Here is a 24,656-nt window from a genome sequence, read left to right as displayed (position 1 = left end):
GGTGAGTATATCCTTCTCTCATCCTCCCCCTCTTCTCACGAAGCTTCTCCTTCAACCTCAGTTCTCACCTCCTCAGCAAAGAGAAGCAGAGAAGACATCTGCACTGAAGAGGTAAGTGCAAAGAGGTGCAAGGTAAGTGATGGCACGTTCTGTGGCCCTTCTACGTCATCAGGTTCTTTTGGTGTCAGACGCTTCTGGGAAAGGCCTTTTAACCTTTCACTTGATGACAGTGACTCTGACTAGGTAATGTTAGAACTTGTTTTTAAACTTTAAACGTTTAAGTTGGCCTTTGCGTCTTGCAGTGTTTGTAAGACACTTTCTTGCTTTGAGGACAGCTTCTTGTAAATATCCTTTACTTTTTAATTAACTTTGTAATGTTTAACTTAAGCCTTTGTGTCTTGTGATGTTTGTAACACAGCTAACTAAAAATATCTGACTTTTAAAGAATATTAACTAACACATGTGAAATGTATTGTTTTTTTCTTAATATGTGACATTGCCTGTGTGACTGTAAGGTAGTGTTTTAGGTGTTGTTACTTCTATTTTTGTTAATATCACAGGTAACTGTTTAAATGACTTACATATTTTTTCTCAAGCTCTAGCTCACCATGCAGGACAAAGGTAAGTCCGTACATAATGTCAACACAAATGAGTAGAAAAGGTTCAAAAATGATGTCGTGAACTGACTGTAGTCTCTTGTTTATACATAAGGTATAGCCTGTGGCTAAGGGATCAGAGGTAAGGTAAAAACACATAACAGAAGAAAAGTAAATTGAACAAATCAGTGATCTGTGAATTCATCCTTTTGTCTTTGTCTTTTTGTCTTCAGGTGCTTTACACTTGTCCTCTCCCAGCATTCCAGACGGCGCTAACACAGAGAGATGCTCTACCCAGAAGACAGCCTTACCCCAACCCAATGAGAAGGATGGATGACCAAATTACAAACTGGAGAGTGGTGCTGTGTTCCAGCTATGTAAGTTATTGCCTCACATTGGCTACAAACTGTCTTGAAGACTAAATCCTTCCAAAAGCTGGTATAAATCATCGTCCTACAGTACTGTAGGTCTAAGTTTATTTATAGTTATTGTGTGTATATGTTGAGTTTAAAATAGCATTTTAACAACATGCTGCAGCTGCCAACAATGGAAATGCTGTTTTGTGTTAAAATTACGTCTTTCTTGTGTTATTGCTTTGCAGGGCAGCTGAGAGTGGACAGAGCTGCACAGAGGACCAAAGATCCAATCTCAGCACTTCATACCTGACTGGCCACAGCACCACCCCTCTTCACCCAGGGTGAGGAGGGTCCTGACCCCGCCTGCACAGAGGGAGTTGTGAACATGCACTTCTGTACCGGTGGGTTTAGGAGCCTCCTCACACACACACACACACACACGGATGAAGACTGTCACTGGAAGATGTCTCCATTGCATCAGCAGGACAGGACGTAAGCATTTGTATAATATTACAGTTTGTGATGTTTTATACATGTTTTTATTGCTTCATTTCAAACTAGGAGATATAAAATAAACCAGTTTTCATAATAGTTTCTGTCTCTTTAGTTGTTTTCTTAATAAGTTATTTGGAACATCATTGCAACCTGTCAGCTTTTTATTGATGATTTAGAAAGCTGCTGGTGGCCCGAGTGTGTACAGTGGGGTGTTGTTTTTGTCACATGGTGAAAGTGACCTCGGGGGGAGCAAAAAGAACAACTGAACAATTTTGGGATTCACAGACTTTGGTAATCGTTAAAAAAATGAAGAAAAATTGTTCTGTGTGAACAAGAAGCTCAAATATAAACCTTACTGACACAAATGATCTGCTATCTGTAAGCAGGAAAATGTTTTCATGAGCCTGGGTGAAGCTAATTTGTATGAGTTTAACCTCCTGGTCAAAAACTTTTAGAAGATTAATATGTTCACCCGCTGATTCTTACTTGGCCTGAATGTTTGAATGTTTGCAGTTTCAGGTCCTACTGATCAGTTTTAAGTACTGTAGAAAGTGAGCAGCAATTTAATTGAGTCCTGGGATGTAATGGGACAAAAGGGTAATGTGACAGACACATTAGTTCCCTCGTTTAACAACGTGTAAGCAGACTGCTTTAACCTGCAATTTACTGCATGTTGTTAGGCTGCATGGTACAACCACAGTCTGCTAACCACCCGTGGTGAGCGAAGGTTTTGAGGTCTTGCTCGAGCTACTGATGAAGTTTTATTAATGCTTCCCAACCACATTTCATCTCGATGGTCCAAGGCTTACATCTTTAAGCTCACAAATATACTTCTGTAATTAATCAGTAACCAATTTATTACTTCAAGTTACAGTGTGAGGGACATTGATTAACATAAATTAGATTTAACTGGATTATGTGTTTAGGTCAAGAGACACAGAACTTCATCTTCAAGAGGCTCTTCTTAAATGTCTGATCACGATGTTTGTGTTTGTCTGCAGCATCACTGGAGCAGAGAGGGTATAACACAAGGCCACAGTCATGTGGTATTCTGTCCTGCTATTAAGTGAATAAAATACTGAAAAAACATCTAGACACTAAATACAGTCACTGGCCACTTCATTAGTTACACCTTGCCAGTACTGTTTTGGACCTTCTTTCACCTTCAGAACTGCCTTAATTCATTGTGGCGCAGATTCAACAAAGACCTGGAAACATTCCTCACAGATTTAGTTTCATATTGACATGATAGCATCACACAGTTGCTTCAGATTTGTCGGCTGTGCATCCATGTTGCAAATCTACTGATCCACCACATGCCAAAGATAATCTGCTGGATTGACATCTGTTATAAGATGAGTATACTGTGGTCATAAAACGATGGGCATGGTCAGCAGCACAGCTCAGGGAGGTTGTACCTCTGGAGAGGCCCTATCCTACACCTGAGGTTTTTACCAGTGAAAAGAACTGAGGTTTCCTCACAGTGTTTCCTAGTGTTTAATCAACAAAGGAGAATTTATTCCTTAGACTGTGTAAAATTTCTTTCATGGTTATTCTGCTGCAAAGGTGAGCTCTGAGATGGGCCCAAGCCATGCTTGCTCCTCAGCAGTCTTTATTTAACCTGATATGTCAAACCCAATTATTGTTGAAGACTGCTCTGACTCTGGAGAAGAGTTATGCTTTCTGTTTTTTTAAATGAGCAGTAATGATACTTGTAATAAATGTAGCCTTTATGCAGCTCTGGAGGCCTGGATTGCTGAATTGGACACTTGAAATCCCACCCTTGAAAACCCCGTAGCTGGTCAGGCCCCTGTAGCCGGAGCAGCGGAAGGTGGCGTAGGCCCTGCTAACTGTCTCCCAGCAGGTTATCCTCAGCAGACAGGAAAACATGATGGCTGGGTGACGGTGAGGAGGGAGCATAGTCTTAAACAGAAGCCCTGGTACACCACCACCGTGTTCATGTGTCTAACTGTTTCCTCCACTCGGCGACACACCCGCCAGGGATCAAACTCTGGTAATTGCTGATTCTGTTCTGAGACACATGAAGACAGCAGCAACCATAGTCAATTGTCTTCCAGGGGCCAGAGCAGGCAACACTGAGGGAAATAAAACATGCTGGCTGAGGGTAAACCTGAATTCAGTAAAAGTATAATTCACATCAGCAATAATGACACCCGGTTACATCAATCAGATGTCACTAAAATCAATATTGAATCAGTGTGTAACTTTGCCAAAACAATGTCAGACTCTGTAGTCCCCTCTCCAATCAGACCAGGAGTGTCATGCGGCTAAGCATGTTCTCCTTAAATTGCTGGCTGTGTGACTGGTGTCCAAGAAACGATGTGGGTTTTATAGATAATTGGGAAACTTTCTGGAGGAAACTTGGTCTTGTTGGGAGACAATCCGACTTTGGATGAAGCAGCTCTTATTTCGCAGTGATGTTAAATTGGGGTGAAACGTCATCATAGCAGCTTTGACTGGCAGCTGCGGTCACGGAGAAACTTGCGTATCTCTGTTCGGGAATAGCAGATAGAGCGTAGGCTCTGAGAGGAGGGCCAGCGTTTACGTAGCCAGCGTTTAGTACATATAAAAGTGCAAATGGGAAAAAGGTTTTTGAAATGCAGTTTATTAAATTGGAATTCAAAAATGAATTTACAAATGCAGAATTTATTCTACAATTCATTATTTAAGCACAGAATTCTTTATTTCGATGCGCGTGGCTCTTATGGTCCTCCATACTATAGACCCCAAAGCGCTTTACACTACATTCAGTCATCCACCCATTAACACACATTCACACGCTGGTGATGCCGGGTCTTCTGACCACCACCAGTACGCAACAGGTGTCTTGCTCAAAGACACAACGACCAAGACTGTCAGAGCCGGGGTTCGAACCGGCAACCTTTTGATTACAAGACGAACTGCTAACGCTTAAGATTAGATTAACCTTTACTAGTCCCACACGTGGGAAATTTGTTGTGCCACAGCAGAAAGTGGACAGTGCAAATTTCAAGTATGGAGAAGGATACAAACAGCTCATAATCTAAAGCATATTCCACATTATCTGTCAAACATGATGGAAGCAATGTTATACCATACTGCCTGCTGTGGAATCAGGGCACTGGTTCCCCTCACATGATGTGACTGCTGATAGGAGCAGCGTGATGAATTCAGAAATGTGCAGCGAGTACTGTAATCTGCTCAAACTCAGAGATTTGGCTGATGTTGGTTGATTGGAAAGCATTTAAACAGTGTTACTACATAAGGACCCAAAGTGTACTGCAGAAACAACCCAAAATATCCCAAGGCAAAGAAATGGGATATTCTTAAATGTTCAAACCAATCACATGATCTGAGGCCAACAGAGCTCGCTCTTCAGTTACTAAAAACAAAACTGAAGGCAGAGACACACACACACACACACACACACACACACACACACACACACAAGCCAAAAAGTCCAGCAGAGCATTTAGACTTCAGTCAGTCACTGACTGCCAAGGATTTTCATCAAAGTTTTAAACACAATGATTTCATTTAAAGTCATATCAGGGTGTCAAAGGTACTTTTGAGCCTCTGAAATTGGGGGACAGTGCATGAAAATGGCTGTCGTTTCTGAACGGTTAATGCACTTTGTGAAAGTCCTGGAATTAAAGGAAGAAGTGTGACAGCTTAATAAGGGACATGCCATCTGTTGCTGCTTCCTGTATTTTTGAATGAAACAGACACCACGAGGTACAGAAAGTGAAACAAAACACATCACTTTTTCTTTCTCTTCGAACCCACGGTCTGCTTTTCACGAAGCATGTTATCACTTTGTCCATTTTTAATTTTTATTTTTGTCGTAAGACAAGCTGAGACCAGCATGAGCACTCTGAACCAGCAGTATGATGAGAAGGTCCGTCCCCTCATCGACCTCATTGACTCTCTCCGCTCTCTCGGTGTAGAGAAGGACCTGGCGCTGCCTGCTATCGCTGTGATTGGAGACCAAAGCTCGGGGAAGAGCTCTGTGTTGGAGGCGCTGTCCGGGGTGGCACTGCCGAGAGGCAGCGGTGAGCTCAGAAACTTTCCGTACATTAGAAGTGTCAAAGTGAAGCAGATAACGGAACTGTATCAAGACTGGCAGAGAGGTGGGGGTGGTGCAGGGCGTGTATCAGGCAGCAAAACACATTCTTTGGCGACTAGCCTGTTCCTTAAAATCTATATTTAATGACTTGATTAATTTAATGACACGCTATTTTACTTTATTTCATTAAAATAACTAGAACAGGGTTTGAACTTTGAGTTGACAATTTCATGACTTTGTTTTGTTATTTTGAATTTTTTTTAATGTACATAATGGTACATTTAAACTAAAATTACAAATGTGACAGATTTTCAGCTGAAGTGTTGCTGGTGATCCATAAGAACAAATATCAATTGGATCAAATAAACCATCATTACTAAGATATGAAAACATATGTGTGTGTGCGTGTGTGTGTATGAGTTGTAGAGGAAGGAGGTTGGTCTGGGTTTGGGGCCTATTTCTTATAAATTGAAGTTTCAAACAAGTCAAAGGAGGGAAGGAAATGGAGACCACAGAAAAAACTAGTCTGAACCTGCAAACTCGTTAATGCTAAACAAAGTGCAGCTCTGTTTCAAGCTAACCTTGCTCAGTTTCACCTTTGGTAGAGAAACTCCTCTGCTTCAGACTAATGGAAAAGGTTTAGCCTAGGAGTTTTCTGCCAGAAACTTTAAGCTTTCTTTTCAGTTACATTTATGATTTTAGTTTTAGGAATCTAAACTACCTGGTTAGGTTAGGAGCTGCTTGCTGTTAAAGCAGCTCCTCCCTTCTGTCCATGACCTCCCCTCTGTTGTTAAAAACGGTTTATTTTAAAGGGTGAAGCATGGCTGGAAAACAGAATGCTCACAGGAAGCTGATTAGTCCAAATCACTCTGGCTGAAAGCATTTCGGCAAGATGGATTCTGATCTTGCACAAATCAAACCGTCTATCAGAGCATTAGACTCCAACTAGAAAAAAAACAACCTTTTACATATTTGTATCACCAAAATCACGGGAGGCTAAATGTCATAATAGAAAACATCGGAAATCGTTCATTAATTTGTCCAAAAAAGAGAGAGAGAAATTGTCTGACACTCAGTGTTTTAAAACGAAGGTATTGTGACAAGATGTCCACTGGAACTGAAGATGACAAAAACAAAGGAAGGAGAGGCGTGGTATGGAAAGATAAGCTACCGCGACTTTGAAGAAAAGATAAAAGAGCCTGCACTCGTTGAGAAAATGATTCGAGAAGGTGAGTCTACATAATTCTTTCATGTCACTACTAAAAACCACGTAAAAGGTGGAAGCACAAAGTAGGCAAGTTAAATGTGTTGCTTGGGCATACGTGACATCATATTCTCTCTTTAGCTCAACTTAAATTGATCGGGAATGAGATGGGGATCAGCAGTGAGCTCATCAGTCTGGAGATTGCCTCCCCGGATGTTCCAGACCTTACTCTCATCGACCTGCCTGGCATTGCCCGGGTGGCTGTAGATGGGCAGTCGGCAGACATTGGTGATAAGGTATGATACCTTAGTCTCCCTCACAATTTTAAGGCCATTTCTTTGGTAGAAATTTCATCCAATAAAACACAAACCCAGAGTTTGATAGGCATTGGCATGTTAGTGTTAAAAAGGGACAACACTGACACACCAGTGTGACTGCTGGTTTTTGGTATTATATGTATTTATTGTTATGAGTTTGCTACTTTATCTGGACATTCCTGCTTACATCAGTTATTTGGTTGTATTGTTCATAACTGCATTTATGCAATTTATGAAATAATATTTTTAATCTTTATACTTTATTTTGAATGGATACTTTCAGATTAAAACTATAATCCAGACTGTCATCAGTAAACAAGAAACTATCAACCTGGTGGTTGTTCCATGCAACGTGGACATTGCAACTACAGAGGCTTTGAATATGGCTAAGCTGGTGGATCCTGATGGAGAGAGGACTTTGGGTAAGCAAGTGTCTCTCTTAAGTCATTTAGTTTCTTTACTTTGGATTCTGTTTCTGCTGCCAAGTGATTAACATCATATGGATGCAGTGAACCACAAACGCAGCACATCAGCCTGGAAGTTGGAGAAGAGCCACAGATTGCTCTTCCACACAGGCAATCACCCCATGCACATTTCCAAAGTTGTGGCCAAATCGCTTTAGCACAAGTTGTAGTGGTCATGGCAAAGCCCTGTTGGTAATTCAATAGAAAATTTGGGCAGAAAAGAAAAAGCAGGTATAAAAACTGAGCCTCCAAATTTGACTCAGGTACACTAATATTCAAGAGGAACAAGTTAAAAATAGGACAGCAACTTATTGAGAGAGACTTTCAGAAGGAAATACATGTTTTTTCTATTGGTCATTCCATCTTTAGTCAACACAGGCCTTCTGTTTGACCATCTCTGATTTGCATGAAGATTTTGTGGTCCAAATCTTGAACCTACATTACCGGTCAAAAGTTTTAGGACACCCCACTTTTTCCAATTGATAATTATGAAAAATATTTATTAAAATTATTCAGTTTAATGTCTCATTGCACCCTGAAATTAAAACTAAGTCCAAATATGCAATTGGAGAAGAAATCATGGCATAAATTTATAGACAATCATTTATTCTAAACCGTTAAATAAATGGTAAATGGCCTGCATTTGTATAGCGCTTTACTCAGTCCTTAAGGACCCCAAAGCGCTTCACACTCAGTCATTCACCCATTCACACACACATTCACACACTGTGACTCATCAAAGTACCTGGCCCCACCTTCCCATATCTGTTGCAGAAGCTCCCATAAATGTGTGGCACTTGTAGGTTTCGTTTCCTTGACTCTTCTGTCCAGTTCATCCCAAACCAGCTCGATGGGGATTAAGTCTGGAGACTGTGCTGGCTACTCCATGTTTTGAAGCTTACCATGTTTGGGTTTTTTTCCTGAGGTAGTTATGGCATAGTTTGGACTTATGTTTTGGGTCATGATCTTGCTGTAGGATGAACCCCTGACCAACTGGACACATACAAAAGGGTATTGCATGGTACTGAAGAATGCTAAGGTAGCTGTTTTAGTTCAGGGTGCCTCTCAGTCTGTACAAGTCACCGACCCTGGATCCATCAAAACAGCCCCAGACCGTCACACTTCCTCCTCCATGTTTGGCAGGTGATGCCACACACTGTGGAACCATCCTTTCACCTACTCGACGGTGTACAAGGATCCTGCGTGATGAGCAACAGATTTCAAATTTTGATTCATCAGTCTATAATACCATCTTCCTGTCTACAGTAGTCCAATGGTGGTGTTTCATGGCCCAGGCAAGCTTCTTTGTCTTATTCTGATGTCTTAGCAAAGTTACGCAAGCTATCAACTCTCAGAAACCTGTCCTCAAATTCAGTTGGCTTTGGGTCTGCCAGACCTCTTCCTATCAGAGTTTGCCCCAGTTTCAGAGTGCCTTTTGATGGTGAAAAAAGGCACCTTGACATGCTCCAACACTGCTTTTATGCAGACAGAGGGGGTTGTAGGTAATCCTGAAAAGTTGGAACACCAGCTTTCAAGGCTTGAAATTTGTTAACCCATTTTGTGTTCCCTGAAAAAGACCTTTTTGTATAATTCTGAAATGTACTTTTTTCCTTTTTGGCTAACCTTACTTTTTTATTTTTTTACCTCTGGCCTTTCTAACCATTTATCGGACCTGAACTACTTGAATTGCAAAAAATAACTGGGAAAATGGGGGTGTTCTAAAACTTTTGACCAATTTGTTAAAAACCTGTTGGATCCACTTACTTTAATCCCTGCAAAATGATATCTGAGGCAGTGTTTTAACATGTACATCTGAATTACTATTAAAGATAAAACCATAAATGAATGGAGCGACAGCTATATATAAACAATTTAAAGGTAACGTGTCATGAGACAGTAAAATGAAAGAAAGAATGCACTGTTAAATAAACAGTGCATTCCTGATGGATTTTAACTGACTGAGTACAAGCAATCACTGCCAGACAAACATGTCCAGTAATGTGAAACGCTGCATTTATATGTCTCCAAAACATTTCTGACATCCACTGGATTTCTTTTGCAAACATCTGTGATCATGTTAAAGATCCCTTTCCTGCTGAGCAAACAACGTTGGCAACATTTGATGACTGGCACCAAACTCTGACTGGAGCTTGCAGTGATCAATACAAATTATCAGTCTTCTCATAAGGTGGGGAATCCAACACTATATCTCTCTGTCAGGTGTCTTGACTAAACCTGACCTGGTGGACAAAGGCACAGAAGAGAACGTGGTTAAAATTGTCCATAATGAAGTCATCCCGCTGAAGAAGGGCTACATAGTGGTCAAATGCAGGGGTCAGAAGGAGATCACAGGGAAGGTTTCACTTTCTGAAGCACTAAAAAACGAGGAAGCCTTCTTCAAAGAGCATGCCCATTTCCAGTAAGTTTGCTCTTTTTGGAAATTATGCAAAGAAGTGTTTGTGGTGTGTTAGGCTGTGTTGCTTATACTCTAACCTTTTGTTTGTACTGTAGGACTCTCTTTGATGAGGGCAAGGCCTCTGTTCCTAAACTGGCAGAAAAACTCACTCTTGAACTGGTGCATCATATTCAGGTGAATACCTATTACTGTTTTACCTTTGTAGGTTACTGGGGAGAGGTTTAACCCACTCCAACTTTGATGTGATTTGTCCATGTGATTTGTAGAAATCTCTGCCACGGCTTGATGAGCAGACACATAAGAAACTGGAACAGACTCAGGAAAACCTAAAAAAATTAAGGACTGGACCCCCATCTGATGCAACTCAGAGACAAAAGTTTCTCAGTGATGTGAGTAGAAGTGTAAGCAAAATGAATAAGAGCTTCTGGAAAACACACGTCCTGTTCATTTAATTGAATCTGTTCTATCTTAGCTTGTGTTAGCATTCGCACAGGATGCTATCAGTCTGACCAAAGGTGAAGAATTAAAATGTGGATACAACTCCAGCATCTTTTTCACACTCAGAAATAAGTTTGAAGCATGGGAGAAAATCATAAAAGACTCTGCATCATCATGTAAGTTAATTAACCACTTTTTCATTCATCAGTTTTTAAGATTCCCTCTGTTGCTTACAAGCTACTACATAAAGTAACTCTAACATTTAAAGTAAAAAAATTACTGTCATTAAAAAAACATATTTTACATCTTCACTTAACTTTCATTGCACTGCAGTCAAAGAGCACATTCTGAGAGAAGAGTCTCAGTTTGAGCGCACGTACCGTGGAAGAGAACTGCCATTGTTTGTGAGCTACAGTACTTTTGAGTCCATAATCCAGAAGCAGATCAAACAGCTGGAGGAGCCTGCTATCCAGAAACTCAAGGAAGTGTCAGGCATGTTTTTTTTTCTCAAAATACTTGAATCTTACTTTGCAGGTAATCTTTCATTTGGTACATTTTTTTGACTAACTTATTATCGTTTTATTGCTTTTAGAGGTTGTGAGGAAAGAGCTGCTTGAACTGGCACAAAACAGCTTTGTGGGCTTTCCGAACCTCATCAGTACAGCGAAGGTATCGTCTTCTTTATAATGTATTACTGTGCACATATTACTAAACGGTAATGAATATTTATTGACATTTTTTGTGTGATTTAGATGAACATTGAAACCATCAGGAATGAAAGGGAAGAGGAAGCAAAGTCCATTCTGGGGATGCAGTTTAAGATGGAGATGCTTGTTTACACTCAGGACAGCAAATACATCACAGAGATACAAAATGAAATTGCCAAAAAAGGCCGTCTGTACTTTGGTGGGATGACCTCAAAGGAGATGATGAGACATTTTGAAGCATATTACAATGTAAATGTCACTCAATTGCTTTTTTAATGCTTTTGTTTGTTTGAAGCATGTAATTCATTGTATCCACATGTATCCCATTGAAATAGTTGACTTTAGTTTTTTTTTAACATATTAAGAAAAGCAAACACTGAAACCTCGTAGAGAAAAAAATAATACCTAAAACTTACATATTTTATAATAATAATGGATTGGATTTATATAGTGCTTTTCAAGGCACCCAAAGCGCTTTACAATGCCACTATTCATTCACTCTCGCATTCACACACTGGTGGAGGCAGCTAGAGTTGTAGCCACAGCTGCCCTGGGGCAGACTGACAGAAGCGAGGCTGCCATATCGCGCCATCAGCCCCTCTGGCCAACACCAGTAGGCAGTAGGGTAAAGTGTCTTGCCCAAGGACACAACAACCAGGACAGAGAGTACGGGGATCAAGCCGGTGACCTTCCGGTTACAGATGCGCTTCCCAACCCCCTGAGCCATGGTCACCCATGAATCACACTTTTAGATGCATAAAATAAGATCTATTATTTTATGGTGTGATTAAATATGTCTAGAGTGACCTGAAATATTTTTTGATAACTACATGTAATTTGCAATAAAACCTTAAGGAATTTTTTAATAAGCGAAGTAGAAAATGTCTCAAATTCAGTCCTAAACCAGTGAGCTCTTTAGTACTTCTTATTTTTGTCTTCTCTGCTTACAGATTGCTGGTCAGCGTCTTGCTGACCAGATCCCCCTGGTGATCCGGTATCAGATGCTGCAGGAGTTTGCCAGCGAGCTGCAGAGTAAGATGCTGGACGCATTTTTGGACAAGGAAAGAAAAGAGTACCTGCTTCAAGAGGATAGTGGCACAAAAAATAAAAGAGAAGATCTTAAGATGCGCCTTGAGCGTCTCTCAAGAGCTCACATTCTGCTGTCTGACATTCAAAACTTTCAACCAGATTCCTAACCTGGCAGCACAAAGCACGAGGTTGGACCTCACTGCAATCTCTCCAAGTATTACTAGAATTGAAAGGGTTGGGTTTTGCACCTATAGTCATTTATAAGAAAGGAATATTTCTATACAGGTATCATAAAAAACAGATACTGTTGCACAAAGAAGTCTTAAGTGCTAGAAGAAGAAAAACAGAAAAACAACACACATCCAGAGTTTTCAGATTTCTGCTCAACTGAATCAGATTCTGTGTTTTGGACAGGAATACTTTTTCATTATTATGTGCTCTGTATCTTCACGTGTTTTATCATCTGTTATAGGTTTCCTATTCATCTTCAGTTGTATTAAATACATAAATTAATAAAATGCAGTGAAACAATAAAACTGATGTTTCTGACAGTATTCATTTTTGCTGAGGCTCCACATAACTGCACTGAACCACAGCTGTGTACATACAGATGTCACATTGCTTCTGGACAAAAATCAGGCCATGCAGTCAAAGGAACTCTGTAAACGTCAATAATGTGGTCATGTTCCTAGAATCGATAAACATGAACTAAAAAAAAGTTTGAATTAGCCATCATCTTTCAAGATAGAGTGTCACATTCCCTCTTGACATCTGATTTTCCTCTAACCTTGACCCATTCCCTTTGTGGCTGGTTGAACCCTTACATAGTGAAACTTAGCTGAAATGTATTACAAACGCTTGTGTGCAGTGATTTATGCGCAACTTTTGAGGACTCTGACCACACTCTAAACTGTTTTACAAACGCAAATTTCAAATTTGAATACATAGTGATCCCTCACGCTTTTACAATAGCCCATAAAGGTTAGTATTTAAACTACATAAGCTGCTGCGTTTCTAACACTATTTATTGAAAATTTCTCTCCGTAAATGTAAAGTCAAATAAAACTGGCAAATTAAAGTAAATCTCTACACCACACCAGCCTCTTTTATCCAGTATAGCCTCATAAAATCAGACAGCTGTGACATTAACCAAAAACACCAAGATGTACCAGAATAACAGGAAGAGTATATGTAACCGTATGTCTGACAATGAAAGGTAAAAAGAAAGACTTCCAAGTAAATAACTTGCCCACACCAGCTCCTCTCCCACATGAGAAGTGTAGAAAAGGGGAGAGGCCAAAGGGGTACAGGGTTGAACCAAAGAAGAAGAAAGGGATGAGGAAGGGCTCTAACTTATAATCAACATAACTACAGGCTTAGAAGTCCTAAAAGTAAGGTATACCAGGTACAGCTTGGGTTTCGAACACATTTTGTGTAATTATAACAATATGTCATTTGTGACCTGATTACATTCACCCCTCAAGAATTACATAAAATCCTGAAGAGCACACACACACAAATACAAAAAATATATGTATAAATACACCCACATTAACAAATAACACATGTGATAATAATAATAATACATGTGATGTCAAACAAATTCACATCACATGTACAATGAATTAGATCAGCAACATAACTACCTCCAAAGATTATAAATGATCTGAGACCTGCTCAGCGTCTAGAAAGATCCCAGGACACACTATAGACAAAATGAGGTGCAGTTTACACCACACAAAACAGACCATAATATCTATGGGCATCACCATAAAGCAATCAGACCTCACAGAGGTGCAGACAACTCTGTGATGTGATTTTCCTTTTCCAAAAACAATACCGATTGGCAACATACAGTAATGAACAAATTCACACATCAATAACCGCTGCTCGAACAGGTTCAAGCCCAAGAAGTGTTTCAGGTGGAGCCATTGATTCAATCAAGCGACAAACTGGTTTAACGATTCTACCAAAACGTGTGGTAAGTCCCTGATCCATGTCCACTTTTCAGGTTCAAGAGAATGAAAACTGTGGGACAGGAAAGCAGCAAGGGAGTCTGGGGAGGCCCCATCACCAGCCAACCCACCAAGGTCAGAAGCACCCATCATAGGAGGGGTTTGCTGAATGCTATCTATGCCTGGGTCCGCAGCGGGCTGCTGATGGTCATCACACTCACCAATGCGGGAGATGGAATCCACAGTACAGGCGGTGGTAGCTCCTGCCATTACCAGTGGTGAGGCATACTTGCTGGTGGATGGTGCCTTTCATCTCCATGTCTGACAGCACCTCTCTCAACTTATGATAGTGAGCCATGGCACTCTGCGATACAGAAAGGATGGTCGTCAGTGAGGTGCATACGATGGAGATATTACCATATAACAAAAAAGCCTCACACACAGTTGTGCAAAACTTGACAAAACAATGAAATCTGGGTGGAAAGAGATTAAAGTAGCCTAATGAAAACATCATGGAAAAGAAAAGAAAACATAGATGTCTCCTCTTAATTAAAACAGGCTTTAAAAGACATCAGTTGCTCAACAAAACTCTGGCTCGAAACTACCATTAAGCCAATATCACTGGAAAGAAAATGTGTGCATCTCAGTACTATAATCTCTGCTGAAATTCAGAGATTTGGCTGATGTCAGTTGATTGGAAAGCATTTAACAGTACAACTCCATAAGGACCCAAAGTGTACTGCAGAAACAACCCAAAATATCCCAAGGCAAAGAAATGGGATATTCTTAAATGTTCAAACCAATCACATGATCTGAGGCCAACAGAGCTCGCTCTTCAGTTACTAAAAACAAAACTGAAGGCAGAGACACACACACACACACACACACACACACACACACACACACACACACACACACACACACACACACACACACACACACACAAGCCCAAAAGTCCAGCAGAGCATTTAGACTTCAGTCAGTCACTGACTGCCAAGGATTTTCATCAAAGTTTTAAACACAATGATTTCATTTAAAGTCGTATCAGGGTGTCAAAGGTACTTTTGAGCCTCTGAAATTGGGGGACAGTGCATGAAAATGGCTGTCGTTTCTGAACGGTTAATGCACTTTGTGAAAGTCCTGGAATTAAAGGAAGAAGTGTGACAGCTTAATAAGGGACATGCCATCTGTTGCTGCTTCCTGTATTTTTGAATGAAACAGACACCACGAGGTACAGAAAGTGAAACAAAACACATCACTTTTCTTTCTCTTCCAACCCACGGTCTGCTTTTCACGGAACACGTTATCACTTTGTCCATTTTTAATTGTCATTTTGTCGAAAGACAAGCCGAGACCATCATGAGCACTCTGAACCAGCAGTATGATGAGAAGGTCCGTCCCCTCATCGACCTCATTGACTCTCTCCGCTCTCTCGGTGTAGAGAAGGACCTGGCGCTGCCTACTATCGCTGTGATTGGAGACCAAAGCTCGGGGAAGAGCTCTGTGTTGGAGGCGCTGTCCGGGGTGGCACTGCCGAGAGGCAGCGGTGAGTTGTCTTATTTCCAGCTCAGAAACTTTCCGTACATTAGAAGTGTCAAAGTGAAGCATACAGCGGAACTGTATGAGGAATCAAGGCTGGCAGAGATGGGTGGGTGGTGCAGGGCACGGATAAGACAGCAAAACACATTCTTTGGCGACTAGCCTGTTCCTTAAAATCTATATTTAATGATTTATTAATTTAATGACAGCTTACTCATTTTATTTCAGTAAAATAAGTAAAACACGGTTTGACCTTTGACGTGACCATTCCATGACTTTGTTTTATTTTTTGAATTTTTTGAATGTACTCAATGGGAATTTTAAACTAAAATTACAAATTTGACAGATTTTCAGCTGAAGTGTTGCTGGTCATCCATAGAAACAAACATTGGATCAAAAGATCGATCATGTCTGCGTTATAAAATGTGGCACACAGAAGAAAAACTGACAGACTGTCACATCCTGGGTTGGAGCCAATTCTGTTTCTTCTTTCAGCTAATGGATTTATTGGGGGGGTTCTTTTTCTTTGTGTGTGTGTGTGTGTTCAGTTCAGTTCAGTTCAATTGTAGAGGAGGGGGGTTGGTCTGGGTTTGGGGGCTATTTTCTTTAAAAAAAAAGTTTCGAACAAGTCAAAGGAGGGAAGGAACTGGAGAGCACAGAAAAAAACTGAAATAGATGGATTCTCCCCTGATCTCGTGAGAATCAAAATGTCTGTCAAAGCAGAGTTACTCAAACATACCATTAGACTCCAACTAGAAAACAAAACCTTGTTTCAATCTCTTACAATTCAGTTAAAATCTGAAATCGTTCATTAATTTGTCCAAAAAAGAGAGAGAGAAATTGTCTGACCCTCAGTGTTTTAAAACACAGGTATTGTGACAAGATGTCCACTGGAACTGAAGATGACAAAAACAAAGGAAGGAGAGGCATGGTATGGAAAGATAAGCTACCGCGACTTTGAAGAAAAGATAAAAGAGCCTGCAGTCGTCGAGAAAATGATTCGAGAAGGTGAGTCTACATAATTCTTTCATGTCACTACTAAAAACCACGTAAAAGGTGGAAGCACAAAGTAGGCAAGTTAAATGTGTTGCTTGGGCATACGTGACATCATATTCTCTCTTTAGCTCAACTTAAATTGATCGGGAATGAGATGGGGATCAGCAGTGAGCTCATCAGTCTGGAGATTGCCTCCCCGGATGTTCCAGACCTTACTCTCATCGACCTGCCTGGCATTGCCCGGGTGGCTGTAGATGGGCAGTCGGCAGACATTGGTGATAAGGTATGATACCTTAGTCTCCCTCACAATTTTAAGGCCATTTCTTTGGTAGAAATTTCATCCAATAAAACACAAACCCAGAGTTTGATAGGCATTGGCATGTTAGTGTTAAAAAGGGACAACACTGACACACCAGTGTGACTGCTGGTTTTTGGTATTATATGTATTTATTGTTATGAGTTTGCTACTTTATCTGGACATTCCTGCTTACATCAGTTATTTGGTTGTATTGTTCATAACTGCATTTATGCAATTTATGAAATAATATTTTTAATCTTTATACTTTATTTTGAATGGATACTTTCAGATTAAAACTATAATCCAGACTGTCATCAGTAAACAAGAAACTATCAACCTGGTGGTTGTTCCATGCAACGTGGACATTGCAACTACAGAGGCTTTGAATATGGCTAAGCTGGTGGATCCTGATGGAGAGAGGACTTTGGGTAAGCAAGTGTCTCTCTTAAGTCATTTAGTTTCTTTACTTTGGATTCTGTTTCTGCTGCCAAATGATTAACATCATATGGATGCAGTGAACTACAAATGCAACACATCAGCCTGGAAGTTGGAGAAGGGCCACAGATTGCTCTTCCACACAGGCAATCACCCCATGCACATTTCCAAAGTTGTGGCCAAATCGCTTTAGCACAAGTTGTAGTGGTCATGGCAAAGCCCTGTTGGTAATTCAATAGAAAATTTGGGCAGAAAAGAAAAAACTGGTATAAAAAACTGGTATAAAATTTGACTCAGCAGTTTGCCCCAGTTTCTGAGTGCCTTTTCATGGTGAGGGAAACTGTAATCACTGACACCTTGACGTTCTGTGAAATTTCTCCGTACGAAAGACCTACATTTAAGTGTTATGATGGTCTGTCTCTCTTAAATATTAATTGCCTTTTTCAAGCCATTTTTGTAGAGGGGGTTGTAGGTAATCCAGAAAAGTGGGAACAACTGTTCTGGAATGTACATTATTTTTCAGTTTTGGATAACTTTACTTTCTTTTTTTTAACATGTCCTTTCTAAACTTTGTATAGTATTTCAAACTATTTATTGGACTTGAACAACTTGAATTTTCTTCTGCACACTGATATCTGTGGCAATGTTTGAATATGAACATCTCAAAAACTTTTAAAGATAAAACCATAAATGAATGGAGTGACAGCTTTATTAAACAATTTGAAGGTAACTGACATTAAAATAAAAGAAACAAAACCTTAAATAAACACTGCATTCTTGGTGGATTTTAACTGACTGAGTAGAAGCAATCACTGGACAAACATATCCAGTAATGTGAAACGCTGCATTTAAATGTACTTTGTCAAAATGTCTGCACATTTCTGACATCCACTGGATTTCTTTTGCAAACATCTGTGATCATGTTAAAGATCCCTTTCCTGCTGAGCAAACAACGTTGGCAACATTTGATGACTGGCACCAAACTCTGACTGGAGCTTGCAGTGATCAATACAAATTATCAGTCTTCTCATAAGGTGGGGAATCCAACACTATCTCTCTCTGTCAGGTGTCTTGACTAAACCTGACCTGGTGGACAAAGGCACAGAAGAGAACGTGGTTAAAATTGTCCATAATGAAGTCATCCCGCTGAAGAAGGGCTACATGGTGGTCAAATGCAGGGGTCAGAAGGAGATCACAGAGAAGGTTTCACTTTCTGAAGCACTAAAAAACGAGGAAGCCTTCTTCAAAGAGCATGCCTATTTCCAGTAAGTTTGCTCTTTTTGGAAATTATGCAAAGAAGTGTTTGTGGTGTGTTAGGCTGTGTTGCTTATACTCTAACCTTTTGCTTGTACTGTAGGACTCTCTTTGATGAGGGCCAGGCCACTGTTCCTAAACTGGCAGAAAAACTCACTCTTGAACTGGTGCATCATATTCAGGTGAATACCTATTACTGTTTTACCTTTGTAGGTCACTGGGGAGAGCTTTAACCCACTCCAACTTTGATGTGATTTGTCCATGTGATTTGTAGAAATCTCTGCCACGGCTTGATGAGCAGACACATAAGAAACTGGAACAGACTCAGGAAAACCTAAAAAAATTAAGGACTGGACCCCCATCTGATGCAACTCAGAGACAAAAGTTTCTCAGTGATGTGAGTAGAAGTGTAAGCAAAATGAATACGAGCTTCTGGAAAACACACGTCCTGTTCATTTAATTGAATCTGTTCTATCTTAGCTTGTGTTAGCATTCACACAGGATGCTATCAGTCTGACCAAAGGTGAAGAATTAAAATGTGGATACAACTCCAGCATCTTTTTCACACTCAGAAATAGGTTTGAAGCATGGGAGAAAATCATAAAAGACTCTGCATCATCATGTAAGTTAATTAACCACTTTTTCATTCATCAGTTTTTAAGATTCCCTCTGTTGCTTACAAGCTACTACATAAAGTAACTCTAACATTTAAAGTAAAAAAATTACTGTCATTAAAAAAACATATTTTACATCTTCACTTAACTTTCATTGCACTGCAGTCAAAGAGCACATTCTGAGAGAAGAGTCTCAGTTTGAGCGCACGTACCGTGGAAGAGAACTGCCATTGTTTGTGAGCTACAGTACTTTTGAGTCCATAATCCAGAAGCAGATCAAACAGCTGGAGGAGCCTGCTATCCAGAAACTCAAGGAAGTGTCAGGCATGTTTTTTTTTCTCAAAATACTTGAATCTTACTTTGCAGGTAATCTTTCATTTGGTACATTTTTTTGACTAACTTATTATCGTTTTATTGCTTTTAGAGGTTGTGAAGAAAGAGCTGTTTGAACTGGCACAAAACAGCTTTGTGGGCTTTCCGAACCTCATCAATACAGCGAAGGTATCGTCTTCTTTATAATGTATTACTGTGCACATATTACTAAACGGTAATGAATATTTATTGACATTTTTTGTGTGATTTAGATGAACATTGAAACCATCAGGAATGAAAGGGAAGAGGAAGCAAAGCCCATTCTGGGGATGCAGTTTAAGATGGAGATGCTTGTTTACACTCAGGACAGCAAATACATCACAGAGATACGAAATGAAATTTCCAACAAAGGCCGTCTGTACTTTGGTGGGAATACCACAGAGGAGATGATGAGACATTTTGAAGCATATTACAATGTAAATGTCACTCAATTGCTTTTTTAATGCTTTTGTTTGTTTGAAGCATGTAATTCATTGTATCCACATGTATCCCATTGAAATAGTTGACTTTAGTTTTTTTTTAACATATTAAGAAAAGCAAACACTGAAACCTCGTAGAGAAAAAAATAATACCTAAAACTTACATCTTTTATATTTAATCACACTTTTAGATCCATAAAATAAGATCTATTATTTTATGGTGTGATTAAATATGTCTAGAGTGATCTGAAATATTTTTTGATAACTACATGTAATTTGCAATAAAACCTTAAGGAATTTTTTAATAAGCAAACTAGAAAATGTTTCAAATTCAGTCCTAAACCAGTGAGCTCTTTAGTACATCTTATTTTTGTCTTCTCTGCTTACAGATTGCTGGTCAGCGTCTTGCTGACCAGATCCCCCTGGTGATCCGGTATCAGATGCTGCAGGAATTTGCCAGCGAGCTGCAGAGTAAGATGCTGGAAGCATTTATGGACAAGGAAAGAAAAGAGTACCTGCTTCAAGAGGATAGTGGCACAAAAAATAAAAGAGAAGATCTTAAGAAGCGCCTTGAGCGTCTCTCACAAGCTCACATTCTGCTGTCTGAATTCAGTAGGAACACAACTTTAACTGAAGTCAACAACTTCAACTCAATGGAAAAATTTCTACCAAATTTTTAACCTGGCAGCACAAAGCACAAGGTCAGACCTCACTGCAATCTTTCCAATTAAAAGTTAAGGGTTTAAAAGGGTTGGGGTTTGCACCTATAATCATTTATAAGAAACACTGAAGAATATTTCTATACGGGCATCAGAGAAAATAGAGACAGTTGCACCAGGAAGTCTTAAATACTAGAAAAGAAAAAAAGAAAAACAACACACATCCAGGTCTAAGGAGTTAAGAAAGAAAAGCGTCTGGACCTCTCATCCAAGAAGCTTCTTCAGTTCTACAGTCTAATGGTGTGAAGTCCCAGATTTAAGCCCTGTGGAGACTCCACACCATTTGACCGTAGAACTGAAGAAGCTTCTCGGATGAGAGGTGAAACGTCTTCGAGCAACTTAAAGAAGTCCAGACACTTTTCTCTGGATGACTGAGAACCTTCACAGACAACACACATCCAGAGTTTTCAGATTTCTGCTCAACTAAATCAGAATCTCTGTTTTGGACGGGAATATTTTTACATTATTATGTACTCTGTGTGTTCATGTATTGTGTCATCTATTTTTTTCCTATTCATTTTCAGTTGGAGTGTATGAATAAATAAGTAAATACAGTGAAACAATAAGCTGACGTTTCTGACAGTATTCATCTTTGCTGAGGCTCCACATAACTGAACTGAACAACAGCTGTGTACATACAGATGTCACATTGCATATGGACAAAAGTCAGGCCATGGATTCAAATGAACTCTGCAAACCTCAATAATGTGGTCACGGTATTCTCTGAATGTTCCAAAGACAAATAAACATGAACTAGAAAACATGTGAATTAGTCCTCATCTTCACATTCCCTCTTGACATCTGATTTCTTTACGACTTTGACCCATTGCGATCGTGGCTCAAGAGTTGGGAGTTCGCCTTGTAATTGGAAGGTTGCCGGTTCGAGCCCCTGCTTGGACAGTCTCGGTCGTTGTGTCCTTGGGCAAGACACTTCACCCGTTGCCTACTGGTGGTGGTCAGAGGGCCCGGTGGCGCCAGTGTCCGGCAGCCTCGCCTCTGTCAGTGCGCCCCAGGGTGGCTGTGGCTACAATGTAGCTTGCCATCACCAGTGTGTGAATGTGTGTGTGAATGGGTGGATGACTGGATATGTAAAGCGCTTTGGGGTCCTTAGGGACTAGTAAAACGCTATATAAATACAGGCCATTTACCATTCCATCAATGGCTGGTTGAATCCTTAAAATTGTGTATTCATCACCACCCTTAGCAGCAACAAATGCAATCAAGTTTTGCAACAGCTAACAACAACTCTTTTACAGTGTTGTGGAGCACAGTCATACTCCAAACTCCACTATGGCCAAGATCAAAGAGCTGTCAAAGGACACCAGAAACAAAATTGTAGACCTGCACCAGGCTGGGAAGACTGAATCTGCAATAGGTAAGCAGCTTGGTGTGAAGAAATCAACTGTGGGAGCAAATATTAGAAAATGAAAGATATACAAGACCACTGATAATCTCCCTCGATCTGGCGCTCTACACACGATCACGTGGGGTCAAAATGATCACAAAAACATTGAGCAAAAATCCCAGGACCACACGGGGGGACCTAGTGAATGACCTGCAGCGAGCTGGGACCAAAGTAACAAAGGCTACCATCAGTAACACACTACGCCGCCAGGGACTCAAATCCTGCAGTGCCAGACGTGTCCAGGCCCGTCTGAAGTTTACTAGAGAGCATTTGGATGATCCAGAAGACAATTGGGAGAACATGGTCAACCAAAATAGAAGTTTTTGGTAAAAACTCAAGTTTTCCCATAGATAAATCTGCCCAGCAACAGCCCCAAAACATTGTTGCTCTAGAGGAGATCTGCATGGAGGAATGGGCCAAAATACCAGCAACAGTGTGTGAAAACCTTGTGAAGACTTAGAGAAAACGTTTGACCTCTGTCATTGCCAACAAAAGTATTGAGATGAACTGTTGTTACTTATTTACACCATAATTTGCAAATAAATTCTTTAAAAATCAGACAATGTGATTCTCTGGATTTGTTTCTTTGCTCATTTTGTCTCTCATAGTTGAGGTATACCTGTGATGAAAATTACAGGCCTCTTTCATCTTTTTAAGTGGGAGAACTTGCACAATTTGCGGCCGACTAAATAATTGTTTGCCCCACTGTAAGTGTGACCAATATACACGAAAATAGAAACTCAGGAAGGGGAAAAACACTTTTTCAAACCACTGTGATTCCTCATGTTTTAAATTGGATATTAGATCTGTACACGTTACTTTTTTTTTAATTGTGAAGCATGTTGAAAAACAAACTAAGGCAGACTAGCTGTGTTATTTAAAGACTGCTTGAAAATAATCAGCAGTTTGGTGCATGACAAACAAGTGTCCTGTACTGTGATAGATTTACAGTCTTTTGGCCTGGTGCAGAGTGGTTGTGGTTTCATGGTTTGGTTACATTAAGTGTAGCAGAGATGAATTTGAAGTTAAACTGATGATGCTTACATTCATTCACTGAATCCCACCATTTAACTACAGCATAAGCAGTCAGTGTGTAGAGGATGGAAATAGGCTAGGACGACTCATGAAACATCTGCTTACATCTTTTTTAATTCAGCTGTGTACATCTACACAGAGCAGCAGTAGCCCAGATCAGCCGATCACAGCCTATCAAAAATCTACTGGAGTTCTCAATAGAAAGTTTTTGTGAGTTGTGATTCTTTTCCCTACACTCAGCCATTACAGACAATTTTAGGGTTCCCACACATGCTCAATTCAATTTTAACCCTTTCTGGACTCATTTTCCTGTTTAGAGGAAAAGTCAACCTTCTACAATGTAGGCAACAGAAAACAGAGCTTTTTTTTTAATCCTTCTTTTTCTTTGCTCATGTTTTGCTTACCTAATTCAAGCTGAATACCTATATTAGAATGAAAATTTAGACTAAAATTTTGTTTCCCATCTACAAGGTAACTTTGCACAAAAATCACTAGTAGAAACAAAGAGCTGCTTTTTACTTACTTTGAGTACATTTTTGAACCTGTACTTTTTCACTTGAACCAGTACTTCAGCTTTTGCTCAAGTATTTTTAATACTTGTATATGTACTGAACACCTGGTCAGAGGTGTTCTTTTGCCACCTTTGACCAGTCTACTGTGGTGAAAAGAAAGCTGAACAAGGCTATCGATCAATATCTGTCATTGATTTACGTCTTATAGTAATAGGGTGAGGAGCCTCGTCATTTGGAAGGGACTCAGAGCAGAGTTGCAACTCCTACACATCAAAATAGCCTGTTGAATTGGTTCAAGCATATTTGGGTCCGTTTTGGACACCACATAGATGAGGTGCTTTGGGCATGAGGGGACACACAAGTACACACTGGAGAGATTATGTTTTTGGGCTGGCTTGGGAGTGTCTTGACGTCTCTGTTATGACTTTAAATTTAGTGAAAAAATAATATGAATAAAATCAGTGAGTGTACATTTACAAAGAGTGTATTTTTTTAAATGATTAACAACTGTTTTTTTCTGCTTCCTGCTTCAGATTGCTGGTGGCCAGGTTGATGGCTGATGGAACCCCACTGGTGATTTATGCTGCAAGAGTCATCCAGCAATCCTACTGCAGAGTGAGATACTGCAGATGCTTCAGGACAAGGAAAAGTTGGAGTTGTTGCTGATGGAGGATTCTGACACTTGCACCAAGAGGGCTGCTCTGCAGTCGCTTCAAGGTTTAGATGTGGAGGCTTTGCAGTTAGCGGTGATGGGAAGATGTATTATATGTACTATAACATGGAGTCTTTTCATTCACATTCATTAAGATAATAAATCTGAGGCCATCAATCCAAAATGTTACATATCTGTTCTTTGCTTAAACAGGAAATAGACCTAATAATAGACCTATAAGAGCTCATAGGTGCTATATATAGGTTATAATATATAGGTTTATGCTTAGATTATTTCCTTGCAGGTACTTAAACTGAATCACATTTTGTTGAAACTGTTTCAACAAAATGCTAGTGCTAACCA

General features: G+C 39.9%; 2 protein-coding genes across 3 annotated transcripts; both read left to right on the top strand.

The window, feature by feature from the left end:
• The first annotated feature begins 1,388 nt into the window (after window positions 1-1,388).
• On the top strand, window positions 1,389-12,618 carry LOC106674796 (interferon-induced GTP-binding protein Mx). Of its 2 annotated transcripts, XM_076883836.1 has the most exons (13): window positions 1,389-1,444; window positions 5,395-5,499; window positions 6,605-6,742; window positions 6,859-7,013; window positions 7,318-7,456; window positions 9,719-9,917; window positions 10,010-10,088; window positions 10,181-10,303; window positions 10,387-10,528; window positions 10,686-10,844; window positions 10,945-11,021; window positions 11,105-11,308; window positions 12,010-12,618. In XM_076883836.1, the coding sequence occupies exons 1-13, from the start codon at window positions 1,396-1,398 to the stop codon at window positions 12,253-12,255; spliced, it is 1,815 nt and encodes a 604-aa protein (XP_076739951.1). In that variant the 5' UTR covers window positions 1,389-1,395; the 3' UTR covers window positions 12,256-12,618. The 2 variants fall into 2 exon arrangements, with proteins under 2 accessions (XP_076739951.1, XP_024658189.2); XM_024802421.2 differs by lacking the exon at window positions 1,389-1,444 and having other exon boundaries at window positions 5,206-5,499.
• A 2,704-nt stretch (window positions 12,619-15,322) lies between these two features.
• LOC101476690 (interferon-induced GTP-binding protein Mx) lies at window positions 15,323-21,442 on the top strand. The gene is made up of 12 exons (XM_024802422.2): window positions 15,323-15,589; window positions 16,453-16,590; window positions 16,707-16,861; window positions 17,166-17,304; window positions 18,378-18,576; window positions 18,669-18,747; window positions 18,840-18,962; window positions 19,046-19,187; window positions 19,345-19,503; window positions 19,604-19,680; window positions 19,764-19,967; window positions 20,360-21,442. Exons 1-12 carry the CDS (start codon window positions 15,403-15,405, stop codon window positions 20,648-20,650), a joined length of 1,893 nt encoding a protein of 630 aa, XP_024658190.2. The 5' UTR covers window positions 15,323-15,402; the 3' UTR covers window positions 20,651-21,442.
• The last annotated feature ends 3,214 nt before the right edge of the window (window positions 21,443-24,656 follow it).

The sequence above is a fragment of the Maylandia zebra genome, linkage group LG5, assembly GCF_041146795.1.
Source record: "Maylandia zebra isolate NMK-2024a linkage group LG5, Mzebra_GT3a, whole genome shotgun sequence".
Taxonomy (NCBI): domain Eukaryota; kingdom Metazoa; phylum Chordata; class Actinopteri; order Cichliformes; family Cichlidae; genus Maylandia; species Maylandia zebra.
This window is presented reverse-complemented; position numbering and strand designations above follow the sequence as displayed.